The sequence below is a fragment of the Delphinus delphis genome, chromosome 17 (genome assembly GCF_949987515.2).
Source record: "Delphinus delphis chromosome 17, mDelDel1.2, whole genome shotgun sequence".
NCBI lineage: Eukaryota > Metazoa > Chordata > Mammalia > Artiodactyla > Delphinidae > Delphinus > Delphinus delphis.
Genome location: NC_082699.1, coordinates 64,919,137 through 64,945,931, shown reverse-complemented (window position 1 = coordinate 64,945,931; position 26,795 = coordinate 64,919,137). Strand labels below are relative to the sequence as shown.

Sequence of the window (26,795 nt, the reverse complement as noted above, 5' to 3'; positions counted from 1 at the left end):
AAACACAGGCAACCTCCCCCCAGGCAGAGGAAATACAGAGTTTGCTCTGTTCCCCGCCCTAAAACCAGTGAAAGTGAGGCCTCATGCAAACAATGAGACTCTAGCCCTCAGCCTTCCATCCAACCATTCACTTCTCCTTTCATCCAAGCTAGAATCTTGAGAGCCCTCGTTGGTGCTTCTCTGACGTCACCCTTCGCATCCCATCGATCGCCAAATCCTGCAGTGTTTGCCTCCTACACACGTCTCAAGTCCCTCTTCTCCTCACACCCCCGCTGCCTCTCTCCTGGCTCTGATGCTCGTCAGCTGCTGTCTGGAAACAGCAACATCCTCTAACTTGTGTCCTATCTCCTGTCCTTGTGCTTCTTCCATTCACCCCTCTGACAGCCAAGAGAGAAGTATCTACAGCAAAATTGACCCATGTGATTCCCCTGCTTATAGCTCTTCCGTGGCTCCCACCGCTTCAGATCAAGCCCAGGCTTTCCAACAATCCTCACTGAGCCCTCTGCTGTCTGCCCGCACGCAACCTCTTCATCCCCAGCTCTCCTCAGTCCCTACCTCACATTCTGACCTTCACCGCACCCAATGCTGTTCCCCTCCTCTTGTCATTGGTCCATCTGTCTCCTCTGCCTGGGTGGCCACCCCACTCCCATCTTTATCTCCATTTGCTTCATCAGTTCTTACTCATCCTTTAAGACTCAGCTCAAGAGCAACTCCAGGAAGCCTTGCCTGACTGTTGCAGGTTGACTTAGGTGCTTTATCCTTGTGTGTGTCCCAACGACCTCTGTGCAAACTCTCTCACTGCACACATCGCATAGTTTCAGGAGTACATATTTATGTGTCTCTCTCTCCCCATGGCCTCTACACCCCTGAGGGTCAATGTTCTGTCTCTCTCTCCCCATGGTCTCTACACCCCTGAGGGTCAATGTTCATCTCTGTGTTCCCTAAGCTGCTTTAGATAGAAGAGGGCCAGGCACATAGCAAGGGTGTGATATAACCCTGCTGAGACAATGAATGAATGACATTCTATAATAAACTTTACAGCCTGTAAAATGATCAAAAACAGAACAAAAGATAACCACTCCTTTTGCTTAGTTGACAGAAGAGAGAAACAATCTAATTTATGTGCCATCTCTTCAATAAACACACAATTTGAAGATGTTTAGCAAAAGCTTTTATGGAATACCATTTTTAGCAAAGCAGATGTTTAAAAGACTAAATTATTTCTTAAATTACTATCAACAGTAAATCCTGGTTGAAAATATTAAGTCCCTTAAGGGACTGAATTTCTCAGGCAGTAGTCAGAATGGGAAAGAAGATGAACATTCTGTACTTCTTTTTAAATTACTTTCTTCTTCCTGAAATGAATGTACTGTTATTTAAAAGAAATCGTGGGTTCATTTTATTTTTATTTTTATCGAATAAACTGAGACAAACAGTAAAATGGTTTTTAGGTCATAGACCACAATTTCTAGGCTACAACTTAGAAATTTAATTCCACGTACATGGAGACTTCATATGTGCCCGCTATCAGGCATACATCAGTGAACAGAATCCACTTATAGACTTCAGCTTTCTGGGGAAAATAGTGGCTAAGACAGGCCGAGATATACAAATCACCCAAGAAAAGACAGGAGAGAATTGTTTTTCTATTTCCCGATGAAAATTTGTAATTATTGTTATTGATCACCTTTCAACCAATGATGTCATAGAATCATTTAATGATCTCTATAACATGTGCATGTACATAAATGTGAAAACCGAACACCAAATAGGTTAAGTGACTTCTCCAGGATTTGACAAATCAGTAGCTGACTCATATGAGGAAACACACTTAACATGACTCACAAACTTCTTCTCCAATAACTAGGGTTGACAAGTCAAAACATGCAGTGATCACAATTTGTCAAAATATAACAAACTGTAGATCTGCATTCAATCTGATGGTCAGGTAAGGACTTACAAGGCACCTGGTTTTTCAAATCTTCTGTTTCTCTAAGGATCCTCGTTGACTTTGAAGAGGAGTCTCTTTAAGGGCTCAAATACCTGTTACTGTTTTTCTACTCTTTGGGCCAAACTCACTGATGAGAAGTCCTGATAAAATCCAATCATTGGAATGTGTGAATCAAAGGGTTTGAATTTTACTTTGAAATTTACTTTTCTCAGGGATATTGGTCAGTAGAAAAGGTTAATGGAATATTCTAACCTTATTGGTTTGGTCTCATGGTACCCAATTCCCAGGACTGCTACTAACCAGCTCTGTGTTCCTGAGTGAGTTTTTCTTCTTTGGAATTGGACTAGGTAACTTCTAAAAGTTTGTTCTGATTTTTATAAGCAGACTTTCGAGTAAGTGGTTAACATACCTGAGCCTCAGTCTCTTCATCTGTAAACTGGGAAAAAAACATCATTTTTCTAAGTTATGTGAATGTGAGTGATAATATAAGTAAGTAAACCACAAGACACAATGTCTAGATGAATTTCAGTCTGAGCTATTTTTGCATATGAGAAATCTCAGAATTAAAATTTGCTACTCAGCCATTCAAGATACCATTTGAAGAATTACAGATAGGCTAGTTTTAACCAATTTCAGGAACTAATACTGTATTTAAAGCTTTACATCTATAACAAATGTAACAAAAATTTAATATAACAAATTTAACATTCACATTTTAAAATCTGTGGATTTTTAAAAAAACCACTAGAAGTCTGGGCTATTGGTGTAAATGTTGTGGTTTTATTCATTTCCCTATATTATACAAAAGTTAGTAGCTTTGTCTCCAAATCCTTTTTGCTACTTATCAAAAGAAAAAAAAGAATTTTCATTAAAATTGAGCCATTGAGCTATAAAAGGAGGAGGATTATAGCAAAATGTCCTTGACCCTCTCTCAGGAAAAGAACCAGGCCCCCATTTGAGGAATAGCAAATGATTCTCATTAAAGTAATGAGAATATTCTCAGTGACATGTGTCTGACTGATTTTAATTTAGTTGGCAGGACTCCTGGCAGCCAGAGACCCAGAAATAAAACACAGCTGGCAGTTCCTGCTCAAACACAACTAACAGACTTATTTCACACTGTTTCAAGGATGCCCTACCCTAGACAGCCAGGGCACAAGGTCATATGCAAATTGCTGTGGCATTAAACATTCCTCGTTACAGCACTAGCAGGTTGCAAATACACTAGCTCCTCCTTTATCAAATTTACTCTGACTTGAACAGGGTAAGCCAACAGATTTGGTTGATTTCAGTCCCCACCCAACCCAACAAGCTAAAGTTATTTTTAACTTACAACTACTGCTAAGTATTTTTCACACCAAAAAATACCTTTTTAGAAAGAGAAACTATGAAAAAACAAAATATCATTACATTTCAGTAAGAAGTAGTCAGTCCCTCGGCCAAAGCTATAAACAAATGTCATTTTGGATTAGAAACGTATTTATCATATTTATTATACTTATCAAGTTTTTCACAGTCCTTTCTACAAACAATTTCTCTAAAGAGCCTTATGAGGTAGCAGCCAGGCTAAAATTTTGTCAGCTTTACCTTTGAAAATGTAGTCTTTGGAACAGAATAAAGCCCACTTCCATAGTTCAAGTGCAACAAATAATAACTAATAATCTGTAAACTATCATTTCATTGTACAATTTGTTCCAACAGACACATTTTCCCACATCTGGAAATTAGCTAAGTGAGCTGGGCTCCATGCCCTCAAAACTTAAAATTTGGTGCGGAAGACACAAATGGACTTAAGCAAGTTTTGCATAAAGATAAATAATAATAACTACTACTGATGTTAGCACTGTTATAGGTACCTTTATACATGTTACTTCAATCTCACAATACCTTCTGAGGTAGGTACTGTCATCATTCCCATTTCACAAATGAGGAAAAAGTAGCACAGAGAGGTTAAGTAACTTGCCCAAGGACACACAACTATTTAAGCAGGGAACTATGATTTGAACCCAGTCAATCTGGCTCCATTTGGGGTTGAAGATAGACTTCGGTACCAGCCTGGATTCCACCACATATAGTTGAGTTATCCTAGGCAAGCTATTTAACTTTTCTGAGCCTCAGTCTCCTCATCTATAAAATGGGGATAATGATACTTAGCTCACAGGCTTTTGTGAGGAGTGTTAAACAGGATTATGTTTGCAAAGTGCTTGGCACACTATCTTTAGCATGGCTAATATCTGCCATCAAGGTAACAAGCACATTAAAACATCTTTTTCTAGGATTTTGACCACCTTCTCTATTTGTCTCGCCAACTGGTAAGGCACCATTGTTGGAGAATTCAGATATGCAGGGCAGGACTGCATATCTGAACTCTCCCACCTCCCTATTCTGCTATGTCCTTAGAAATAATATGTCAATAGGTAAAGACATGGAACTAACAGCATCCCACAGTAGTTTAACATTTATTGTGTTATTTCTGGTTTATCTGTCATGTACCAAGCACCATGCTAGGCACTGTGATGACTAAACCACTAAGACACAGCCCTGACAACAAGGAGCTCACAGTCCCACAGGGGAGAAGCACATGTAAATAATCAAATACCCAGCATGTGATTTGGTCAATCTGTTGCACAAAGCTGTTCAGGAGTGGCAGAGGCTCGGTATCTGTGCAATGGAACTCATGGCCAAACTATCCTGTGCACTGCTCAAACCATCAGGCCACACTTGTCCTCCCCAGTCTGTGCCTTGTGAAATTCTCAGAGTATCCTTCTGCCCCTATATCTTGAGTCCAAAGCCATTTGTCTTTGTGGTTCTCAAATGCTCAGCCATGATAAGGATTCCAATTCCAGAGGCTTTGCAAAGTCAAGTCAACATCTAATGTGAAGGTAACTGGTCTAGACATGGCCTAGCACATTCTTTATCTTGAAGGGCTCAGCATTACAAGGCTTCCTAGTTAGAAACCATGTGTTGGAAGAAGTGTCAAGTTGGATTTTTAATGGTGTGGGAAATCTAAAGCAGTCACTCATACTTCAGTAAAGGCTGAGCTAAGATATGATAGCCACATTTTTTTTTTTTTGAGAAGGAAGAGAAAGCCAAAGGACTAGAGACAAACGTTGAGGCTTCCTGAGATTAGTTCTTACCCAAAAAGACAAAGACCCAAAAATTGTGATTTCCTACTTGTGCTTGAATCTTGAATCTTTCAAATTAAAACTTTCACAAACTTTTATCTACTCAACCCTTTGTAGTAGTCAGCTATTGACACAATACTTCTGTGTAATAAAAGATGACAATAATCTCAGTAGCATTCGATAATAAACATTTATTTCTTGCTAACATAACTGTAGGACAACTGGGGTGTTTGCTCCATGTGTCACATCCTAGGACCAAAGCTTGAGGAGCAGTGGCTACCCCAGGTATGCTTTGCCAGGGTGCTGGTAGAAGTACAAGAGGACTAGCCCAATCAGACAAGCACACACAACATATCCTCTATATTCTCTGCTCACATCATATCCACTAGCATCCCATTGGCCAAAGTAAGTTACATGGCCAAGGCTAATGTTAAGAATCAGGGAAGTACCAACTTTGGACTATACTACAAAGCTACAGTAATCAAAACAGCATGGTACTGGCAAAAAAACAGACACAAAGATCAATGGAACAGAATAGAGAGCCCAGAAATAAGCCTATGCACCTATGGTCAATTAATGTACAACAAAGGAGGCAAGAATATACAATGGAGAAAAGACAGTCTCTTCAATAATATGTGGTGCTGGGAAATCTGGATAGGTACATGTGAAAGAATGAGATAAGAACATTTCCTCATGCCATATACAAAAATGAGCTCAAAATTAAAGATCTAAGACCTGAAACCATAGAACTTCTAGAAGAGAACATAGGCAGAACACTCTTTGACATAAATGGTAACAATATTTTTCATATCTATCTCCTAAGGCAAAAGAAATAAAAGTAAAAATAAACAAATGGGACCTAATTAAACTTAAAACCTTTTTCACAGCAAAGGAAACCATCAACAAAATGAAAAGACAACCTACTGAGTGGGAGAAAATATTTGCAAATGATACAATCGACAAGGGGTTAATATCCAAAATATATATATAAACAGTTTATACAACTCAATATCAAAAAATCAAACAACCTGATTAAAAAATGGGCAGACCTGAGTAGACATTTTTCCAAAGAAGACATACAGATGGCTAACATGAAAAGATGCTCAACATCACTAACTATTAGAGACATGTAAATCAAAATAACAATAAGATATCACTCACAACTGTCAGAATGGCTATTATCTAAAAGTCTACAAATAACAAATGTTGGTGAGGTTGTGGATGTACACTGTTAGTGGGAATGTAAACTGGTGCAGCCACTATGGAAAATAGTATGGAGGTTCCTCAAAAAAACTAAAAAATAGAGCTACCATATGATCCAGCAGTCCCACTCCTGGCAATATATCCAAAAAAACAAAAACACTAATTTGAAAAGATACATGCACCCCAATGTTCATAGCAGCACTATTTACGATAGCCAAGATATGGAAGCAACCCAAGTGTCCATCAGCAGATAAATGGATAAAGAAGATGTGATACACACACACACACACACACACACACACAATGGAATGTTACTCAGCCATAAAAAAGAATAAAATTCTGCCATTTGCAAAAACATGGATAGACCTAGAAAGTAGTATGCTTAGTGAAATAAGTCAAAGACAAATATTTTACGTTATCACTTATATGTGTAATCTAAAAAATAAAAATGAATATACAGTATATAGCAAAACAGAAACAGACTCAGAGAACAAAATAATAGATATTAGTGGGGGGAGGGGCAAGATAGGGGTAGGGGATTAAGAGACAGAAACTACTATATACAAAATAGATATGCAACAAGGATATATTGCACAGCACAGGGAACTACAGCCATTGTTTTATAATAACTTTAAATGGAGTATAACCTATGAAAACACTGAATCATTACACTGAAACTAATATAATATTGTAAGTCAACTATACTTCAATTTTAAAAAAAGAATCAGGGAGCTACATATTACTAAGAGGCCATGGGCCATGTGAGTGCACGACACTACCAAAGAGGAAAGAACTGGTAACAATAATCCCATTTAACACACTTTCTAAACAATCCTGAAAGGTAGGCATTTATAGGCTCTACCCTTTCTTGACAGCTGAGGAAATTGTGCCTCCAGAATTTGTCATTCATGTAGGTCAGACAGACAGTATGTTGCTCTAGCAGAAATAGAATTCAAATCTTGACTTCTATAGTTTCTAGAGATGTAGTTTGCTGACATGTAACTAGCATGCATCTTTAATAATCACATCTCTTTATTATGCTGCCTTACAGCTATCAATTCTCTCCAACAAAGGCCAGACCCAACACTGTCTCATCTGTCAACATGATCATAGTGACTATCATTTATTTGGGACCTTCTGCAGTGTTTTTACAAGATATTTTTACTATTACTATGCTAATAAATTATTTATGGTGGAAAAACTGAATCAGAAAACTCTGGCTACTTGAAAACAGACTTTATTAAAAACACCTCCTTTCCCCTCCAACATGTACCCTCCTCCCAAGGCACACACAATTTCTTTGTCTACTCTGAGCCTTAAAGATTGCACAGAGTCGGTGGGGCAATGTTGATGGCTGCACAGGAAGGGGTGTGGAAGAATCAAGGAATCAAGTGGAAGCTAATTATTGAGCATGCAGATTTTACTCTGCTGTGACCACTCTTTGCAATCTAATTGACAAATGGAACAGACTGTAAAGCATCATAACTAGAAGTCATGAAGAACAAGAAGATACCCTGATTGTCAGCAGCTTCCCGTATGTATTCACCTACTCATTGGACAAATAGTTATCTAAGGCCTACTCTAGGCCTTGCAAGGTGCTGGAGCTGGGATACCCCCAAAACAAGACGGTTGATCTCTCCTGGAGATTACATTCTGCACAGAGTGGTAGCTTGTTACCAAAAAGCAAACAGGATAATTTCAGATTGTACTGTGCATTGTGAAGAAACTAGCCTTGTGACCCTAGTAACTGGTTTAACCCTTCTCAGGGGCTCTCGGTGCCCTCGTCTGGAAAACCATAGCTGCCACACTGGGCCCCCCTCCCGGCCCCCCGCCCCGCGGTTTCAAGGATGAGGTTAATAAACTGAGGTCTGTGAGGGCCTCGGACTCTCGGGCATCGCCTCCTCACTGTGGACTTTTACCGAACTTCCTTTAGTCCCCATCAGTCGGGAGGAGGCGCATTCTGGACCCCTCTCCCTAAACGCTCACCAAAACTAAAACAAAACTCCTGGCTTGATTATTTCCCCAGGAGAGCCTAATAGCCCAGAGGATGCCGAACAGCAGGAAGGGGAAAGGGGCTTCGCAGTTCTTCGTAATAAAATCCCATTCCCCGGCGCCCTAGACCCGGGCCAGGCGCCAGCGCTGCTCGCTTAGGGTGCCCAGAGTGGGGTGGAGGGCTGTCCCTGCTCTCCACTCCCACCGCGCGGGGACCAGCTGCCGCCTGGCCTCCTTCTCCTTCCTTTGCCACCTCGGAGACAAGCCTGACAGCAGACTCTTTAACAGTTCTGGGGCAGGGTGAGGTGAGCTGCTGTCCCCCCGCCCCACTCCCGCCTCGCGGTGGGTCCCCTCCTTCTCCCAAGAGCGGGTCTAGGCAGCGAGAGAGGCCAAGGAGGCTGCGCCCTCCTACCCGGCTCCGGGCCGCGCTGTGCCGGGCCTCGGTTCCTGCAGGGGTGCTCTGGATCGCGGGGCTCGATTGTGACAGCTCGGGGTTGGAAAGGGTGCCGTCCTTTCTTCCCACCCCCCGCCCCGCAGCGATCCTGACGCCACTCGGGCCTCCCCCTCCCTGCACCTCGCCAGGCCGGGAGCTGCAGGAGGACGGGGCGCAGTTTCCCGAGTGCCCGGCCTCGCTCTCGCGGCTGCAGAAGCTGCGCCCTGGGGGCGGGGTGGGAAGGCAGAAGGGCCAGAGGCGAAGGGGCAGTGGGAGCCCCGGCCCCGCGGCGCGGCTTCAAGTTTCCACCAGCGACCGGTTGTGCAACAGCCAGAAGTGCAGGAGCCGAGGGCGCCTCGGAAAACAAGCCGAGCCTATAAACAAAGCCACGTGGCCTCTGGGCTGGGGGGGGGCCGGGCTAAGAGCAGGCGCCTCTTCCGGCAACAAAGAGCCGCGGCCAGCGGCCCGGGATAAATACGGCGGCCGGGACAGCAGCGCAGCACTCCAGGGAGCCCCGCGCGCCCGGCGACCCTCCACAGCGCCCCCCGCGAGCGCAGGTACCCCGCTCCGCACCCCCGATCCCGCAGCCCTCCACTCGGGCTCCCTGCAGCCGCTCCCTCACCGGCCCCGGCACCCCGAGCATCCGCCCAGGGCGGCGCGTCCCCAAGGCCGCCGGGCCAGTCCCGTCCATCAGTCCGTCGCGTCCATCCGTCGCGTCCGTTGGCAGTGCCATGCCATTCCTCGGGCAGGACTGGCGGTCCCCCGGGCAGAGCTGGGTGAAGACGGCCGATGGCTGGAAGCGCTTCCTGGATGAGAAGAGCGGCAGCTTCGTGAGCGACCTCAGCAGGTGAGGGGATCGCCACTAATTTCAGCTGCGCAGAACTGACCCTGTTGGTCTCCGGGAGCGGGTCGGGTGACTGGGACTCAGGCCGGGCTGGAACAGGGTGAGAAGGGAGCCCCTGACCAGAAGGATGGAAGTGAGTTGTCCGGGTTTCTGCAGAGGTCGCCAGAGCACGGGATTCGGGGTATTTGGTTTCTCTTATGGTTCAAGGTCAGCGTCTCCAAGTGGGCACGACTCTTTACAGAACCCCGTGTCCCTCTGAGAATCTGACGACAAACGAGGATCTAGTCCCCAAACGCTAAACCTTAAACACACAACTTCAGGGGTTCCCTGCCTTAAAGGACACCGGTGTCGCGCGGTTTGCGGGTCGGGGCGCCGGCGAGTGGGCTGCACAGCTTTCATCCTGGGGTGGCGGGGCTCCGAGCACAAGCCTGGAGACGGGATTGCACACGGGTCCCGTCGGGAGCACCTCCAGGCTCTTCCCACGCACAGGCGACCACAGAGTGGGAAGAGAGGATGAGTAACCAGGAAGGGGCCTCCAGATGGTCCCTGGGGCACCAGCGCTTGCGGGCGGACTTGCGGAGCCATGGTAAGGACTGAGAGACAGAGCTGCGGAGGAGGGAAGGGAGGCGGGGTATAGATCCTACAAGCCTTGTACTTCTGGGAGGACGGCGTCTTTGCACCTGTTTCCTCGGTGGCCCTTTCAGTCAGTTTTCTTTGTAGAGTGAGTGCGCCCCCATTTCAAGTGATGCCTATCACCTGCAGCCCACCTGGCTTGCGTGAGCCTCTGGACTCAAGTTCCACCTGAGCTCTGTCAATCTGGTGGAAATCCGAGGTCCACCGTGCCTGCTGCTCTGCTTCGTCAATAACACAGGGAAGCAGCGACTAATGAGTTAGGTGGTCTGGAGTCCCTCAGTCATGATCTCCACAGATGGCTTCCGGATCGCTGCCATTTGGCCCAGAGGGGATCAGTGCAGACCGCTTACCCTTGGGTGCCTTTATCCCGGGCCTTTGCTGAAAACCACTGCTCCACACCCCAGCCCTTAAATTGACTTCAGTGGAGGCCAGCTTCCCACTCAGATTTACCAGTGGCTGTTTGGCTGAGCCCCTGGCACTCAATTTCGCGAAAACTATCAAGGAAAACTCGTTATTGCCACGTCCTGACCTCCAGAGCCCCACACCTGTTTGTGATTTGTAAAGCATCACCTTTTGTCTTCCAATGGGAAAAAAATGTTTAATCTTGGGGGTCTGCCAGGAGAGACAAGAGCACATTGACCTTTATGTTAAAGACACTTGGAAGCAGTCCCTGGGGAGTTTGGGGAGCACTGTAAAGAAATCTTATTTATGGAAAACCAGATAATTTACAGGAAAATAAAAAGACCAACTGCTGTCACTAGACTCTTTTAAGGGACTCTAGTTACCAACTAGGCCTAAATTATTCTCCCTAGACTAAAAGCTTCCTTTTATTTTAGTAGAGTAGAAACTTCCTTCCTTCCTTCCTCCTCATTCCCAAGAAATGAGGATCTAATATTTTAGTGCTTTATCTTTGTGTAACAGTTTGGATTCTTTCTAGGGAGGTGCAGTCATGATCTGCTGAGCTGTATCACAGTGGCCCACCCAGATATAAGTGTAGCATGCTCCTCAGCGGGAAACAGACCATTGGGTTCAGCAGGAGAGGTTCAAAATGCAGAGCCTCTGGTTCGCATAAACATTCACACTGCATCTGCTCCAGGAGAAAAGCGGGTATCGCTCCTATTTCCAAGTAAATAGTGGTGCCTCCCCCTCCACAGTAGGGGAGACCTGGAGAAGGTTTTACCTTACCACAAAAGTTTAACCCAGGCTGGAATCAGGTAGCTTCCCACCCCCTCTCCCCTTCTTGAACCTCCTTTCTTTCCTCCATTTTCACGCTTTCTGAGCTAGAACTGTCACCACCAGCATCATCACAAAGGGTGATCGATATAGTGCCCACCTGTGGCTCTTTGATGAGTCATCTGAGGAATCATTTGGTAGCTCCTAGCAAAGCAGCTGGCTGTTTGTTTGCAGAGTGTTTTTTTCCCCAGCAATTGTAAACAATCCCTTCCCTACTTAGCATGAGAAGTCTGCCAACTTCTTAAAAGCAGTTGGCCTTCTGAGACCTGGGTTTGTAGTCTCGAATATCCCCACTGTTTTCAGTCTTGGTGATGTTTCGCTGTGATGTCAGGTTTGGGCTGAGTGCCTGCCTACTCAGGTGAAGTTGAATGCCTCCCCTGTTAGGAGCAAACAAGGCAGGCCCTTTTGTTTGTTTTTTTTTTGTTTTTCGTTTTTTTCGGTACGCGGGCCTCTCACTGTTGTGGCCTCTCCCGTTGAGGAGCACAGGCTCCGGATGTGCAGGCTCAGCGGCCATGGCTCGCGGGCCCAGCCGCTCCGCGGCATGTGGGGTCTTCCCGGACCGAGGCACGAACCCGTGTCCCCTGCATCAGCAGGCAGACACTCAACCACTGCGCCACCAGGGAAGACCAAGGCAGGCCCTTTTGAAAGGGAGGGAGCGGGTGGATGTAAAACTGAGGCCTGCAGGGGCCTCATGCACTTACTCTGATTCCACCTACCATTCTGTGAGCTGCCTGAACAGGAGAGAGGGATGAGGGTACACTTGGTGTATTGCAGCCTGGGGACAGTGTTTTTGTGTTGACCACAGTTTGTCTGCCTAGCGCACCTTCTCTGGACTCTGCTGGCCATTCTCTCTGTGGTCCAGGGCCCTGTCCTCCTCCAGCAGCAGAATGTTACAAAACCCCATCACAGCTAAGTGCCCTGAACTGAGATCATGGGAGGATTTCAGATAAGCTTCAAGCAGGGCCCCTTGTGAAAAAGTTGAAGCTACATAAGCTGGAAGAGGAACGGCAAGTGTTACATTTGAGGAAAGAGTTCGGCATGAATTGGAGTGATCCAAGAATGCTTCAAGGAAGTGATGGCTGAGCCACCTCGTGTGCAGTCTTCCTCACCAACGACCCCCAACCCCGCCCCAGCCCACCTCCAGGATGAGTAATCTAAGCTCCCTGAGCCTGGGCCACTCTTCTGCAAGCCTGCAGTTCAAAACTCCAATGTTGCTTTCCAGTACAGCTAAGACTGAACCGGAAGCAGGAAGTTTACTTCAGTGCCCTGGATGAGTTAGTGAATAAGCAAATAAAAATAATAGTTAAGATTTTATGAGTGCTTACTGTGTGCAAGGCACTGTTCTGAGAGCTACATACACTAGGCTGTTTGTTTTGCCAGAACAATCCGGTTACTAGCCATGTGAGCTTGACAAATTGGGTATGTATTGGAGCAAATTAGCATAGAAACTCATTGGCCTTAATCTACAAGTAAGCCCTTTGGGGTAGGCCACAGCTTTCTTAAATGGCCTGTTATTACAAATGAAATGAGAAATAGGGCTTTTTTTTTTTTTCCTTCCCTCCCTTTATCTCTGCTGCCAAATGGGCCTATTTTGAAATCTTTCACTTTTTCTAAAGTTGTCTTTAAGTATCTTTGTATGTGTGTGATGAAAGTACAGGGCTGGACGAGGTCTTTTTTCTTATTCTAGGCCTGTGCCTATAAAAATCAAGATTAGTAAGATCTGACTATAATATAGCGACTTTCTGGTTATTATTGAATTTAATGAAGAAAGCACCCTCTTTAAATGGTTTTGCTTGTTTGAAAAAAAAAAAAATGTTGTGGTTCCTAAATGGTGGTGGCTTTTCTTGTTCAAAATTTCAGTTGTAATTTTCCATTGGCTTTGCATTTCCTTGAAATGGGCATAACTGAACTCTCAAAATAGCCTCTAACTGAAATATATTATTGCTTAAAAGAAAACATATAAGCAGGCAACACAAATAAACCCCATAGCCCTTCCTTCCAGGCCCTACCTCTGAAGTCCAAAACCTATTGTCTAAGTGAAAAGTGCAGGGTTTCTCTTTGGTTAAAGCTTTTCTACATTCTCCAGTGGGAGAGCATCATCAATTATGTCAAATTCTTCTTAAACTAGCTTTGGAAATGAGTCACTTGGGCTTAAAGCAGGTTATTGTTGTTTCTGTGAAGAAAGCAAGTGCTCAAATTCCTTTGAGGAATGTTTTCAATTAGAAAAGAATAAGATGAAATATAAATATTTAACATTGCTAAGGAATGGTCACAATCTATGGCCCAGGCTCCGAAAATGTTCTGCTAAACCTTAAATGTGTGATTGAGAATAAGGCAGCTTCATTTTATGGTTCTCTCTATGTGGAACTCAGGCTGTAGGCTTTTGTTCATGGTGTATGTGCGAGTTTCCTTTAAAAATAAGGCTTCGTGTGGTATTTTTACACAAAATGGCCTAACTTTGTTTTCTAAAGCTGTTCTCAGCTTTGGTACATCATGGACCAATCAAGTGACTTTCCATCTTTCTCCCTTCTCCTCAGCATTGATTGAAATTTCTTAAACTAGCTCTAAGGGCTCAGAGTTCTACTCTCCCTTTCTTCTGCCCCTTTTCCTGCTGACCTTGGTGCAAGTCAACTGACTGGTCGGTGGTTTTCTGCCTCTATAGCTGTGCAAGCAGACAGACACACACTCACGTGTGACACAAAGCTGGACCCAAAACATTCACCCTGGGCTCACTTAAGAAAGTGCCTCTAAGAGAGCGCATTTCCACAGTAATCGCTCTGAAACCTAAAAATATCCTGTTTCCCTCAATGAAAAAGAGAAGGCTAATGATATTAGGAAACTCAGTAAATGGTATTAAGCATGGCCTTCTGAGGGAAGATTAACAAATGACTGATTATCTATCAAGCCTATCCCTATGGGTCCAGAAACACTGAGTATATTGTTGGTAATGTCACGTGTAAGCATGTTAGTAAGATACTTATTGTACTTATTGAAGTGCTACTGGAGAGATCATTGTAGCAACAGGATACTGGAAATTGTTTCAACCCCTCTTTTCTCTTTTACATAATATCCATACAATGGAGAAGTGCAGGTGTACCACATCTTATCCAACAGATGTAGGTCCAAAAAAGATATAAATTAAATCATATTTTAAGTTCAGCAGAAGAACTCAGAAAATTAAAGGCCTCTAATATATGGCTGATGTAAGGGGAAACAAACCCTAATTGATGTTTTACTGGTTGGCATTATAAATCCTGCCTGGCGCATGCATGCCCCACGGGAGTTGGGGGGATCGGGGAACCTGTCTTCTCGTTGTACCTCAGTATTTCTCCTGCATTGCTTCTGTGGAAGCTCTTCAGAGACTTACTCTGAAATCCCATTGCATAATAGAATAGAACTCAGTCAGCCCCCCAAATGACAGCTCAGCTCAGTTTACTGAAGGAAATATGCCCCTGACCCAAGCTGAATGTACACATCTTTAGTGACCTGTGAATTGGCCAGTTCTGTCTTTTCAGCTCTTATAAATGTATGAGTTGTAAATACAGCTTGTTTCATTTAGGACTCAAGGTCTTCACCTCACAGCATGATGCCTACTGTTAGTCAAGGAATTATATAAAACCTAAACAACTAGTACTATACACTGAACATCTCCTAGAGATGCAGTCTGTAAGTCAGATTTTTGTAAATGTTTTAAAGACACAAGGGGAGCATGCTAGTTAAAAGCAGCTTGGGTTCACTTTAAATAGGTGAATTGTATGGTATGTGAATTATATCTCCATAAAGCGGTTTTTTTTAAAAAGCAGCTTGGGGTGGATGTTTTTGCAAAATGAAAGTATTGTGTATTATAGTGATACCAGTAACAATTCCTCTCCCTCCCTCCCTCCCCATCCATTCATCATTTTTGCTTAAAATAATGTTGTTGTACCCTGCATGGCTCCTAAAGAGTGCAGGGCTGTGTGTCAAATACAATGGCAGACACTGTTGGGAATTCAAAAGAAGCAGAAGCCCCCGTCCCTGCCTTCCACAGAGATGTGACACTATTTCATCCCCCAAGAGGGAAGACTGGGCCCGTACAGACTTCTTTTGAGTGATTATTTTATTGTTTGGTTTGAGGAGCATGTATGTTTGTGTTTTATAACACAGTAAGCTATTTATAGAAACAGCTCATGTTAAAGTCTAGCTGTTACAGCTCATCCCCTCTTGTCTGTTATTCCTAGTTACTGCAGCAAGGAAGTATACAATAAGGAGAATCTTTTCAACAGCCTGAACTATGATGTTGCAGCCAAGAAGAGAAAGAAGGACATGCTGAATAGCAAAACCAAAACTCAATGTAAGCCGTTTGTTGTGAACTTGAGAAGAAAGCTGAAGATCATTATGATTGGGTTTTGGCAGGGGAACAAATCACACCTCACATGTTTGGCATCCGCTTTCATGTTGACTGTGTCATTCACAGAGGTTACCCGGATCTTTGCACTCAGAAACCTGGCTGTGCATTTTATGAGTGAGATTAATGTATTCTTTACAGTCGTGTTTATAAGTCAGTTGCTAGTTGGGGTGTTTTTTCCCTGCTTGTCACTTACATTTGACATAGTTAAGTTTAGTTATTATTCAGTGGTATGGTCAGCTGAACCAGTTCCAGTGTGTGCTTTTGTTTAGAACTGTGTTTTGAGGCTTCGAACATAGATTTCTTTCTCCCTCTTCCCTTGTATAAATACTAGTAACATTTCTAGATGCTGGATGTAAGTATGAACAGAGAGTATAAAGTTCTATTAATAAGCATGAATTACAGATCTTTAGTTTATTCCATCTGTACTGTATGGCTTCTTCATATTATCTGTTTTATTTCTACTTTTTATGGCCTTGTTTAACTTGTAAGCTTGGCATTTAACACAAACTCGTACTTGGGTATTAGATTTTTTTCTTTAATTTGGAGCTCTGGTATACTCAATCTGAGTATCAAAGACTTGAAGTGCTTCCGACAAAGTAAATTACGACTCCAGTATTTATACACTGCAGAAGTTAGGCATTTGCCTCCCCTTAGATTGTCAGTAGTCTGTCCTTTTTTGTCGAAACTTTTTTACACTTTGGATTAAATGAAAACGAAACAAGTTTAAAATCTTGGGCATGTTATAAATTTTAAAGCTGTGGGGTTTTGGGTTGTTTTTATTTTGTCTTTGTAGATTTCCACCAAGAAAAATGGATCTATGTTCACAAAGGAAGTACTAAAGAGGTGAGCACCCATCTGTTTGCTAAGGAGTATGCTTAGCTTTATGCCTCCCCTGACAGGGTAGGGGCGAGACTGGGAAACTACTTCACATCATGACTGTCTTCTTGGATGTGGGTGGTGGAGGTCTGCAGCCCACTACCTAGCCAGCCATCAGAGTTTGGGGCTACAGAGAGAGATGCAAAAGTCACTAGGTGGGCTCCCCAGTCATTCAGTGGGATGATGTATGTAGCAATGCTTTGTAAAGATTAATATTCCCACATCTCAAACACACTATTATCAAGCTTTAGCCTTTCCCTCAGGGCAGTGCCTCCCTTTTGTTCTAAGGTCTCTTTTAGACTTCAACTCAATTCATTTTAGCCCTGGAAGGGTTAATCCCTAAATACGGGAGAAGTTTTCGTGCGCACCCAGTGTGAGGCTGCACGAGCTAGATGCAGGAGAGAACAAGACACTGTAATATCTAAATTTGCATGGCACTTTGTAAAGCCCTTTTATGCACATTTTCCCGCTGCACAGGTATTTGCTCAGATAACTAGGATACAGGCAGTAGGACAGATTGATAGAATTTCTATTGCTGTCAGGGACCTTGGAAAACATCTAGTTCGCTCTGTGACTTGAGGCCCTGAGAGGGCCAGGGATACACCCGAGACCACCCAGGTACTAGAAGCAGAGCTGGGACTGTGAGTCAGGGCTCTCTACACCCAGTGCCTTGTGTGTTCACAGAGAAAAGACCAAAACTTCTTTGGCTTCTTCATGAAGCCTTAAAAACGTTTCTGATGATCACAGAGAGAAAAGTACCAGAGATGTGGCAGACAGAGTTGACACACATGGGGCTAATTCTTCCCCCAGGAGTATGTTACAGTGACCAACACACATCACATACCCAGCTCCCAACCTTTCCTTGACAGGCAAGTACAAGTGCGTGCAGAGAACAAGGGCCCAAATGGTACATGTCACGACTTTAGTCACTGACTAAAGCAGCTGCCGGCTGTACTACCCATCTTTGTGGCTCATGGTGGGGCAGGGCACCAGGGGCCCAGGGGCCCAGAAAGGGCTGATCATGGCACAGGAAAGCAGCAGATGGCCATAGGTTACCTAACACAGCCGCCAAGCTTGTCAGCAGAGTCCAGGCAGATTTTTCTGGAAAATGACCTCTGCACCCCCTGCTTTCACATTCAGCGCCATGGATACTGCACTCTGGGGGAAGCCTTCAACAGGCTGGACTTCTCGACTGCCATTCTGGATTCCAGAAGATTTAACTACGTCGTACGGGTGAGTCTCTGTAGATTACCCAGACTCCCAAGCTGAATTGTCTTTTCGGGTTGTCTTGAAGTAGTTCCCCCACACCAACCAAAAAAAACACAAACAAACAACTTTTTAGGACCCTGGGGATTTTAAGGAAAGCAGAAAATGGGTTCCTCAACTCCCCCCTCCCCCGATGTACTTCAGGTTCCTATACGGATACTGAGATCCACGTAGGATGGAGCCATCCATATGGATGTCCCTGAGATTGGCCCCCTCAGACAGGGGCCGCCGTAATACCTCACGTGAGCCACAGTGCAGGCAGCACAGGCTCTAGCAGTAAGATCAGCAACAGAGAATTCAGCAGAAAGCAAGTTGTAAAGCACCTTGGCTTGTTTTAAAAACTTTGTGCACCTATGATTGTTCTCACTGTCCTTCCTGCCCGGCTTTAGCTGACTCTAGGTGACCCTAAGGCATTCTTGGTTTAAGCCTCAAAACTGGGTGAGTTCAAAGCACCCCAGAACTTCTTCCTCCAGACTCCCTTCCCCCACCCCCATGTAGTAACAATATTCAGTCCCAGGTTCACTTAAAGCCTGAAACTACCTGTTTGGCTCAGTTGCTTCCCATTTTAAACCCTATGTTGGAAAAAAATAATTTTTTAATGAGCTTTAGCAAAATATTAATGATGAAGGTAGTAAAGCAAGGAAGTCTAACCATGACCTTCAAGTCACTGATTCTTTTTAGTTGGTTGGTGGTTGTTTTTCCCCCTAAGCTCCCTTGTATGTTTTTGTCAGTGGTTCCACCTGGGCGGGTAGCAGCTGTTTGGGTTTTAGGATCAGAAGTAGGAGGGAATTTACCCGCTGTGGGTGTTAGTTGGTTGGGTTTTTATTTTCTTTTCCCTGGGTTGTGCTTCTCAGTGCCGTGTCATTGAGTCAGATGATTGCAGAGGCTCAGCCAGAGCGATGACATTCAAGCCCCCTTGAGGCCTGGATCATTCACCTGTCATCTGGGCAGATGCAGGGCTGGCCGTCCCAACTGACCTGATAAAAAACCCAGGCCTCTTGTAGGTTAGAAGCTCTGAGCTGAGCCCATGACCAGACCTGTCTAGTCTTCAGCTGAGCCCTTATTCCAGTCCAAAAGGGATGAAAATAAGAGACCTTCTTGATGAAATGTTCATGTCATTTCATCAAGACTCTGCCGCTTCTGGGAGGTCACTGTGGCCGGCAACCCAGTGCAGGCTGGTTGGAGTCAAGCCCGGGAAGATCTGGAAACTTGTTGCTAAGACTATGAATAGTTTCCATCCTCTAGGTGTTAGAGGAAGACACCCAGATCTGATGTCTTGATTCCAAATTGATCAGCATTTGGTCAGTTTTAAGACGGTTCTCCTTCCTACTTGTTCTCCTTCTCACAAGAAATAAAGCAAAGGAACAAGGATTCAAATAGTGATATTCTGTTTCATGCAATTATGTGCACTGACACCTTTTAGCCTTCCATTAACCCTGTAAAGTGTAGGTACTTTTATCATCGCTGTTTATATAAACAGAGGTACAGTGAGGTAAAAATGACCTGTCCAAGGTCACGAAGCTACAGAAGGGAAGAAAATCCAGATCTGAAACCTGGGCAGTCTAAAGTCCACACTCTTTAGCCGCTGCAATGAGTTCCATATAAGCAGAGGATTGAAAGTAAAATGGCCTGAGGTCAGATCCCAGCTCCACGGCTTTCACACTGTTTCAGCCTCTCCAACACTCATGTTCCCGGGTGTAAGAAGGACTTAGAATAACCTCACTTCACAGGGTATCTGTGAAACTCAGTAACATATATGGAAATACTCTGCAGACCAGAATATGTTATTCAAAGTTAGCTACTAATACTTATTATTACCTACTTATCAAAATTATTGTTTATTCTCCCTGAAAAGTCTTTTCAATTTGGTTGATAAGAAATGTTTTTCTACTTAGAAAAAAGAAAAATTACCTGGGGAATCATGCCCTTTGCCCTTGATTAAAACTCAGCATAGAGGACTTGTGTCTGTCAGTATCTGATTGTAAAATACATCCTGAGCACATTCTCCTAACCTTTAAGAAACTACTGAATGCTTTCAGTTACTAGGTTCAGAAAGAGGGGGGAATATTTCCATTTTGGAAAGAACAATCTTTTTTTCCCCTTCACTGTTAAGGGTCCTCTGTAATTTGAGAAATGCCATTTTTATAAAGAGCTTAAAACATTTTAATGATAGGCACCATGTTTTGAGGGTTTTCTTCTAAGGAACTTAAGACACTTCTCAAATATTCTTCTTATCCTTAAACCAACTTTGCAAAGTAGCTTGCCAGTATGTTATCCTCATCTTACTACTGCAGCTTAATGGTTTTTTAATACTACAATGATTCCTCAGTCCCAGTAAGAAACCGAACCAACTTTGAAGCCTTAAAATCTGTTTAACCTCTTTAAAGACAAAGTACATTTTTTAAAAAGGTGTCATGTTCATGCTAGCTGTCAATGTTAATAAAAGAGACATGCAGAGGGAATAAAAGGGATAGCCAACACTCCTATCTCAATGTTATGATGTTTTATCAGCATGAAAATTTTGTGGAACTTTTGGAATCAAAATTTGAATATAAATAGGAGAGGTTTTTATACAGCATTTGTACCTTTTTTTAATTGGCTTCAGGCTACACTCATTGCCTCTACCTGCTTCTCTACACACTTCCAATGGCTTAAACATAGTTTTAACTGGGTTTGAAAGATGATTTTAAATCTTTAAAAGCAGTAGCTTATAAAAGGCCATTTTTAAAAAATGGGTTTACACCATGCCTCAAGACCACATTTTGGAAAGTCCCCTGGGGAGCCAGCGAGGATTCCAGGGGCTAGGCCAGTGGTGGGGTTAGAACCGTAACCACAAGAAAGCAAGTACTGACTAACCCACCCAGGGCACAGAGAGGCCAGCGGAGAGAGTGGATCTCCAGTAAACACATCAGAATCACATCTGCACATTAGAATCACCTGTGAAGCTTGCTCCTCTAAGGAAGCCCACCTCTAGAGCACTCGAGTTCATCAGTTGAAGGTGGTGCCCAGGCACTGCTACTTAAATTTATCCACCAGGTGATCCCAGTGTGTTTTCAAGTTTGTAAACCAGCTCAGAAACTACTTGGGAGCCCAAATGTTATATTTTGCATAATGAGTTTTTAAACAAGACACTCCGAGGCACAAGTGCAAGAGAGGGCTTTAACGCTTTAATGCCAGAATGCTCTTTGATCTGGTCCTCCCAGCTCTCTCTATGGGATGAGAATGTGGCCAAGTACATGGTAACTGTAGATGCTGTCTTCAGACCAGGAAGAACCTTGAATAGCGGTTTCCTGACCTGAATGAAGTGACCCCTGTGTGCATCAGATCAGGAAGGACAAACAGAAGTTTGCAACCTCACCCTCTCTGTCCCTCTGCAGCAGAGAAGAACATCCACAAGCTAAACCAGTAGTGCATATTTTTATTTTTTTCTGCATTACCACCCTAAGTCCATTTGAATGTTTCCAGCAAGTTACTGCATTCCTACCGCCCCTAAAAGTCTTTTCCAAAAACATGTTTTAGTTTAAGTTGACTGGTGGTTTGGCAAATGAAAGGCTGAAATATGGCACGATGACTCAAATTCAAACCCAATGCCTTAAATTAAGGGCGTGCTGTTGCCAAGCCCCTGGTGGGTTGTGATGTGTATGGGCAGCCTGGCCCCTTCACCAGGTCCCTCTGCTGCAGTGACCTTGGATTAATTTGGTGCTGCACAGCCTTCCTCTGATGGAAGGCGGCCCCTGCCACCTCGGTCTTAAAACTGGTGGGTATCTTTTTCCATTGAGACAAAGAAGCTGGCGGGGAGGGAAGGCAGCCAGCCATTCCAATGGCAACAAAATCAAAAGAACAGGGCGCAAGCCCATTTGAAAGTGATTGGCAGAAATGGTTGGGAATTGTGAGAATTCACTGTGGGGTATTAACAGTGAGGGCCCTGAGCAGGTCCCTAAAATGAATGCTGATTAGGCTGCTAATGATTTTACCGAAGAAACGCTGCAGCTCTTGGAATTCCGAGCCTTCTCAGTCACACTAAGCCTTTAGGCAAGCAGGAGATCCTGCAATTTCTGGGTGCCCACAGAAGTGGGGGACACTCAAAGACCTTGAGAGTATGACCACAGGATTGGGGGAGTGCATGCAGAAGTAGGGGGTACCCAAAAAAACGGAGGAAGCCTGAGAGACCAGAATAGTGGTATTTTCGACCATGGACACCTGACAGTACATTAATAATTTAAGCATGTATTCTCAATTTATGTATATTCATAAATTCATTTGTAAATCATATACCTATAAAAGGTGCTAATAATGGTACCTACCCCATCGTGTTGCTATAGAATTAAACTGAGCTTAAACACGTGAAATGCTTTTAGACAGTGCCTGGTATATGGTGAGCGTCAGTTGTTGCTGTAACTATTGTCATCTTTAGCGTCCTAATTACAGGAATTAGAAAATATATGAAAATAGAAACTAAAGATGAAATAAAACATAGAGATTGATTATTTTACGACTTTTCTACCTGATTTTCTTTCCCATCTGACTTTGGAGACCAGAAGATCAAAAATGTGCCCATGTTGTGTAAATTTTTTTCTTGAGGATTCAGAATTTAAATATATCCCACCATGAGCCCAGAAATATATTTTATACTAAAATTCTAGCTAGTTTCTAGGCTCAGTCAGGTGCTTATTATTACAGGGGATAGGCTAAATTGGATAGGTGAGCTGCGTGTTAATTGCCAATTCAGCAGACGTTTTTCCCATCCAAGGAGGGATGTTCCTGAGAGCATGTGACATTGCTCTAAGTTGCTCTGGTTGAGGGTGAGACAGAGGTTTAAGTATCTGTGAGCTAGGATCCGAAGGCCCCTCGAGTCTTCTAAAAGAAGGGCTTTCCAAAGGCAAGGAGGTGACAACATCCTCTGCTAGGTCCCCATACATCAATATTGCTTCAGGTGAGTGTTTTCAAATCCCTAAGCAGGTGTTTTCTATATTAAGTCCATACCATATACCTAGTGTTGCCACAGTCACTTGAGAATCAACTAAGACCTGGCCTCTGCTGGTCAGGAGTTTCTGGGCTACTCTGGGAGACAAGGTACAAGGTACTGCAGTAGCAAATTGGGTTTGGTCCTGTCTAGGAGAACGGAAGAAGCAGCACTGGAGGCAGCTTCTTGGAAGAGGTAGAACCTGAGATTCTCCTTCCTTGAAGGATGGCCAGGATTTGGCCAGGTGGAGAGGCAGGTAGAAGGCTTTGCAGGGACAAATGGCATGAGCAGAAACCTGCAGCTAGAGAGAACAGAAGTGGAGGGGAGTGATGGCGGGCCAGGGGCCAAGGGCAATGTGACATCCAACCTTGTAGAAGCGTAGGGTGGGGGTAAGGAGGCTACAGCAGACAGGGAGCCCAATTTAAGCAGCCTCATTGAGGCAGACAGACCTGCTCAGATCAATGCGGCAGGGAATAGGGCATCATTCTAAGTTCAGAATTTTCTGGGATGGATGGAAGACAGAGAGGCAAGTGGTTCTCGGCTAAGAATACAATTAATTTGTGTAAACTTGGCCCTCAGTTAGAGGGATGTTTCACTTGCAAATAATATTTACCCAATCTTGACATGCCTGGAGATTATTAATGTAGCAGAAATGTTCCTTCTTCCAACCTGTCAGTGTTCAGGCTCAAAGTCAGGACAAAACTTTCCAGGTTTTAATCTGTGTTATCCATTGAGTAAATAAGGGTCTTGGAAGTACCTGGCACTCAATGCAGGCAGAAGCACTGCCTGATGTAACCAAAGGTTTATTGCAAAGGACATAATTTTCCTATGGGCACAGCTGGCGTACTGAGCATGTGAGAAATGGCAGGGGCTTCTTGAAGTTTTTTCCTACCTTTAATAATCCTACGGCTTGTTTTCTAATCAGACATATACCTTAAACTGCAGAGCTCACTGTCAGAGGAGATAGAAGAATTAGGGATAAGTTACATTCTTAACAATATTCTATGCAAGATAGAGTATGCTTGGGCAACAGCTGCATGGGTAACCTTGAACTAACAGGGAGAGTAGCTGCTGTTTTTGTTGATGCTTCTGAAGCCCCAGTTGCTTAGTGTCCCTTTAAATCCCTTTAAATATGTGTATGTGTGTATATATATCTACATAAATAGATAGATATAAATATATGTATTTGTTAAGTGCCTGCCGTGTGCCAGGTTGCGGTAGAGTGGTAAACAAGATAACCCCTTCTGTCTTGAGGTTTCTATCCCAATTAGACAGTCAGCAAGCAAGTAAACAAGATCATTTCAGACATGTATAAATGAAACAGTGAAGAACACTGAAACCATAGTAAGATCTAGGATGGTCCGCAAAGGGCTCTCTGAGCTCTGAGCAGGTGGCACTTGAACTGAGACCTGAGGGGTGGGATGGAGCTGGCATGTGAAGACGTGGCAGGACCAAGGCTGGGAGGTGGGAATGAGCTGAGCCTGCTCAGGGAACCAAAGGCGGGCGGTGTGGACAGAGCAGAGCGAGCTAGGGAGGCACTGGGCAAAATGAAGCTGGACCAGGGGCGAAGACCAGGTCAGGGAGGACCTTGCCAGTTATGGGCAAAGGGAAGCCATTTGAGGGTTTCAAGCAGAGAAGTGACGTGAGCTAATTTATTTTTAAAAGTCTGAATGCTACGATGAACCGAAGGGAAGAGATGACACGAAACGCGCATTTTCTGCGGGCAGAGTGAGATAAGAGGGCAATCTCCTCTCCCCATTCATCTTCCATGCACCACTTCAAGCTGAGGTTGATATCCCTCCGAGACTGACTATAGGATATTGCTTGCAACGAGACTTTTCTTCTACTCAGCATGTCTAAGACTAGCACAAGCCAAAGCTGAAGGGCAGGATGTGGTTTCAGCAGGCAGCAACCACCAGCCCTTCCTCCCGTGGCCCAGAACCGGTCCTGTTACTGCACAGCTAGTCACTGTGGATTGGGTCGTGCTGGATCCCCAGGCGGCCCCCACGGTAATGATAGCCTGTAATTCAGGAGGAGCTGAGAACCCTCTTCTCCAACCCCTAGCCCAGTCCCCCACCCCGCCTCTCCTTAAACACAGCCACAAATTACTGGCACCTGGGCTAAAATTTGCCCAGCAGAAAACAAACAGCCATTTTCAAACAATCCGTTTTCCTCTGCTTTTTCTCGTGTGGCTAGAGGCAAAGAATCCAACTGGCTAAGTCATCTTGGTAAATAAATTGCTAGATACAGCCCTACTCCCCCTAGGCACACAGCTCTCTTGACACAGAATTAAAATTAATAAATTCTGTCTTCTTTACCACTAGTTCCACACAGTACTGGTTCTGGGTCCGTAGAGTTATCGTGATGTGGAAAGTAGACCTAAATGATTTACCCAAAGCAACTGCCTCATCCTAAATGCGTTATTAACCCTTTCTGGGTATTATTGCTCCCTTAATGTGAAAAGCTGATTACCGGTCCCAGTGTAACACTGATATAAGATTTCCAGACTCTTTCCTAGAACATAACACTACATGGTATTGCCACTATTTTTAAAGTTTCGACCTAGATGCAAATTTGATTGGCCTTGACAAACTGAAGTCCTTAAACTATCAAAATACATGTTCTCCGTTAGACATTTCTGTGTCCAAGTCCTGGCTCCACCACTTGCTACTGCTATATGTCTTCAGGTGAGTTGCTTAACTTCTCTGGGCCACAAAATCCTCTTTTGACTAGTGGAGAGAACCCACTTCAGTGGGTTGCCTCTGAAGATTAAACAAGATGACACATGTAAACTGCGTAGCATGTAGTAAACACCCATTATTGCTAGCAAAATAAGACTTCATGGTAGATGCAACTATGTAAGCCACAGAATGTATCAACATTAACTTTTATCAACAGACAGGGAGCTACTAAATATATCAGAAACATAATAAAAATGACAGAGAGGAATATGAAAATTTGAAAGCATTTAAGCATTTGGTTGACAATGCATAAAATTGAAATACAGGGATTCTAAAGGTCTCTAAACCAGCTGTACTTTACCCTACTATTCACTATGCCTTCCCTGGCAGTGCTTCTACCTAGTAATAGTCTCTGTACTATGATAAAAATGAATGATAATAATTTATTGAGTATATTCTCGCTACCAGGCACTGTTCTGAGTGCTTTATGAATGCATTTAATCTTCACAGCAACTCTAAAGTAGGTACTATTATTATGTATGGTTTACAGATGGGGAAACTGAGGCAGGCAGTTTGGCTCTGGAGCCCCCACTCTTGAACCCTATCATACACACACACACACACACACACACACACAGACACACACACACACTCTATCAGAAATTGACAAATTATGGCCCAAGGGCCAAATCTGCCCCCCATGCCTGTTTTTGTAAATAAAGTTTTATTGGAACACAGCCACACTTACTCATTTACATACTGTCCAAGGCTGCTTTTGTACTACAGTTGCTGAGTTAATTAGTTGCAACAGAGACCTTATGACCTCCAAAGGTTAAAATATTTACTATCTAGCCCTTTACAGAAAAAGCTTTACAGAAAAGATAACCCTTGATATCCACTTTAAACTTCACTAAAAGAATGTGGTTTGGAAGGGGAAGAAATAAAACCTTATAATAATAATGCCTTGTATTTGGTATTTACAGTGGGTTTTTACATACTGATCTCAGTTACTTCTCATAACAACCCTGTGAAGTAGGTAGTCTTTTTTTATTTCCACTTTAGAAATGAAGAAACTGGGGTTCTGGGAGGTTAAATGACTTACACCACAGACTAGATGGTAAACTCCGTGAGTCTAGGGATCGTGTGTCTCTATCCGCATCACCTATCACAACACTAGGATAGAATGGGCATGCAGAAAATACTTGCTA

General features: G+C 43.8%; 1 protein-coding gene across 2 annotated transcripts in view; it reads left to right on the top strand.

Annotated features, from left to right (window-relative positions):
• The first annotated feature begins 8,849 nt into the window (after positions 1-8,849).
• FBXO32 (F-box protein 32) overlaps positions 8,850-26,795 on the top strand; it is a 37,665-nt gene continuing 19,719 nt past the window's right edge. The window contains exons 1-4 of one of the 2 annotated variants that reach the window (XM_059995156.1): positions 8,850-9,551; positions 15,632-15,744; positions 16,595-16,644; positions 17,818-17,910. In XM_059995156.1, the coding sequence (XP_059851139.1) occupies positions 9,436-9,551; positions 15,632-15,744; positions 16,595-16,644; positions 17,818-17,910 (372 nt within the window). In that variant the 5' untranslated portion in view covers positions 8,850-9,435. The remainder of the gene's footprint in view (positions 9,552-15,631; positions 15,745-16,594; positions 16,645-17,817; positions 17,911-26,795) is intronic. The other variant, XM_059995155.1, reaches the window with a different exon arrangement.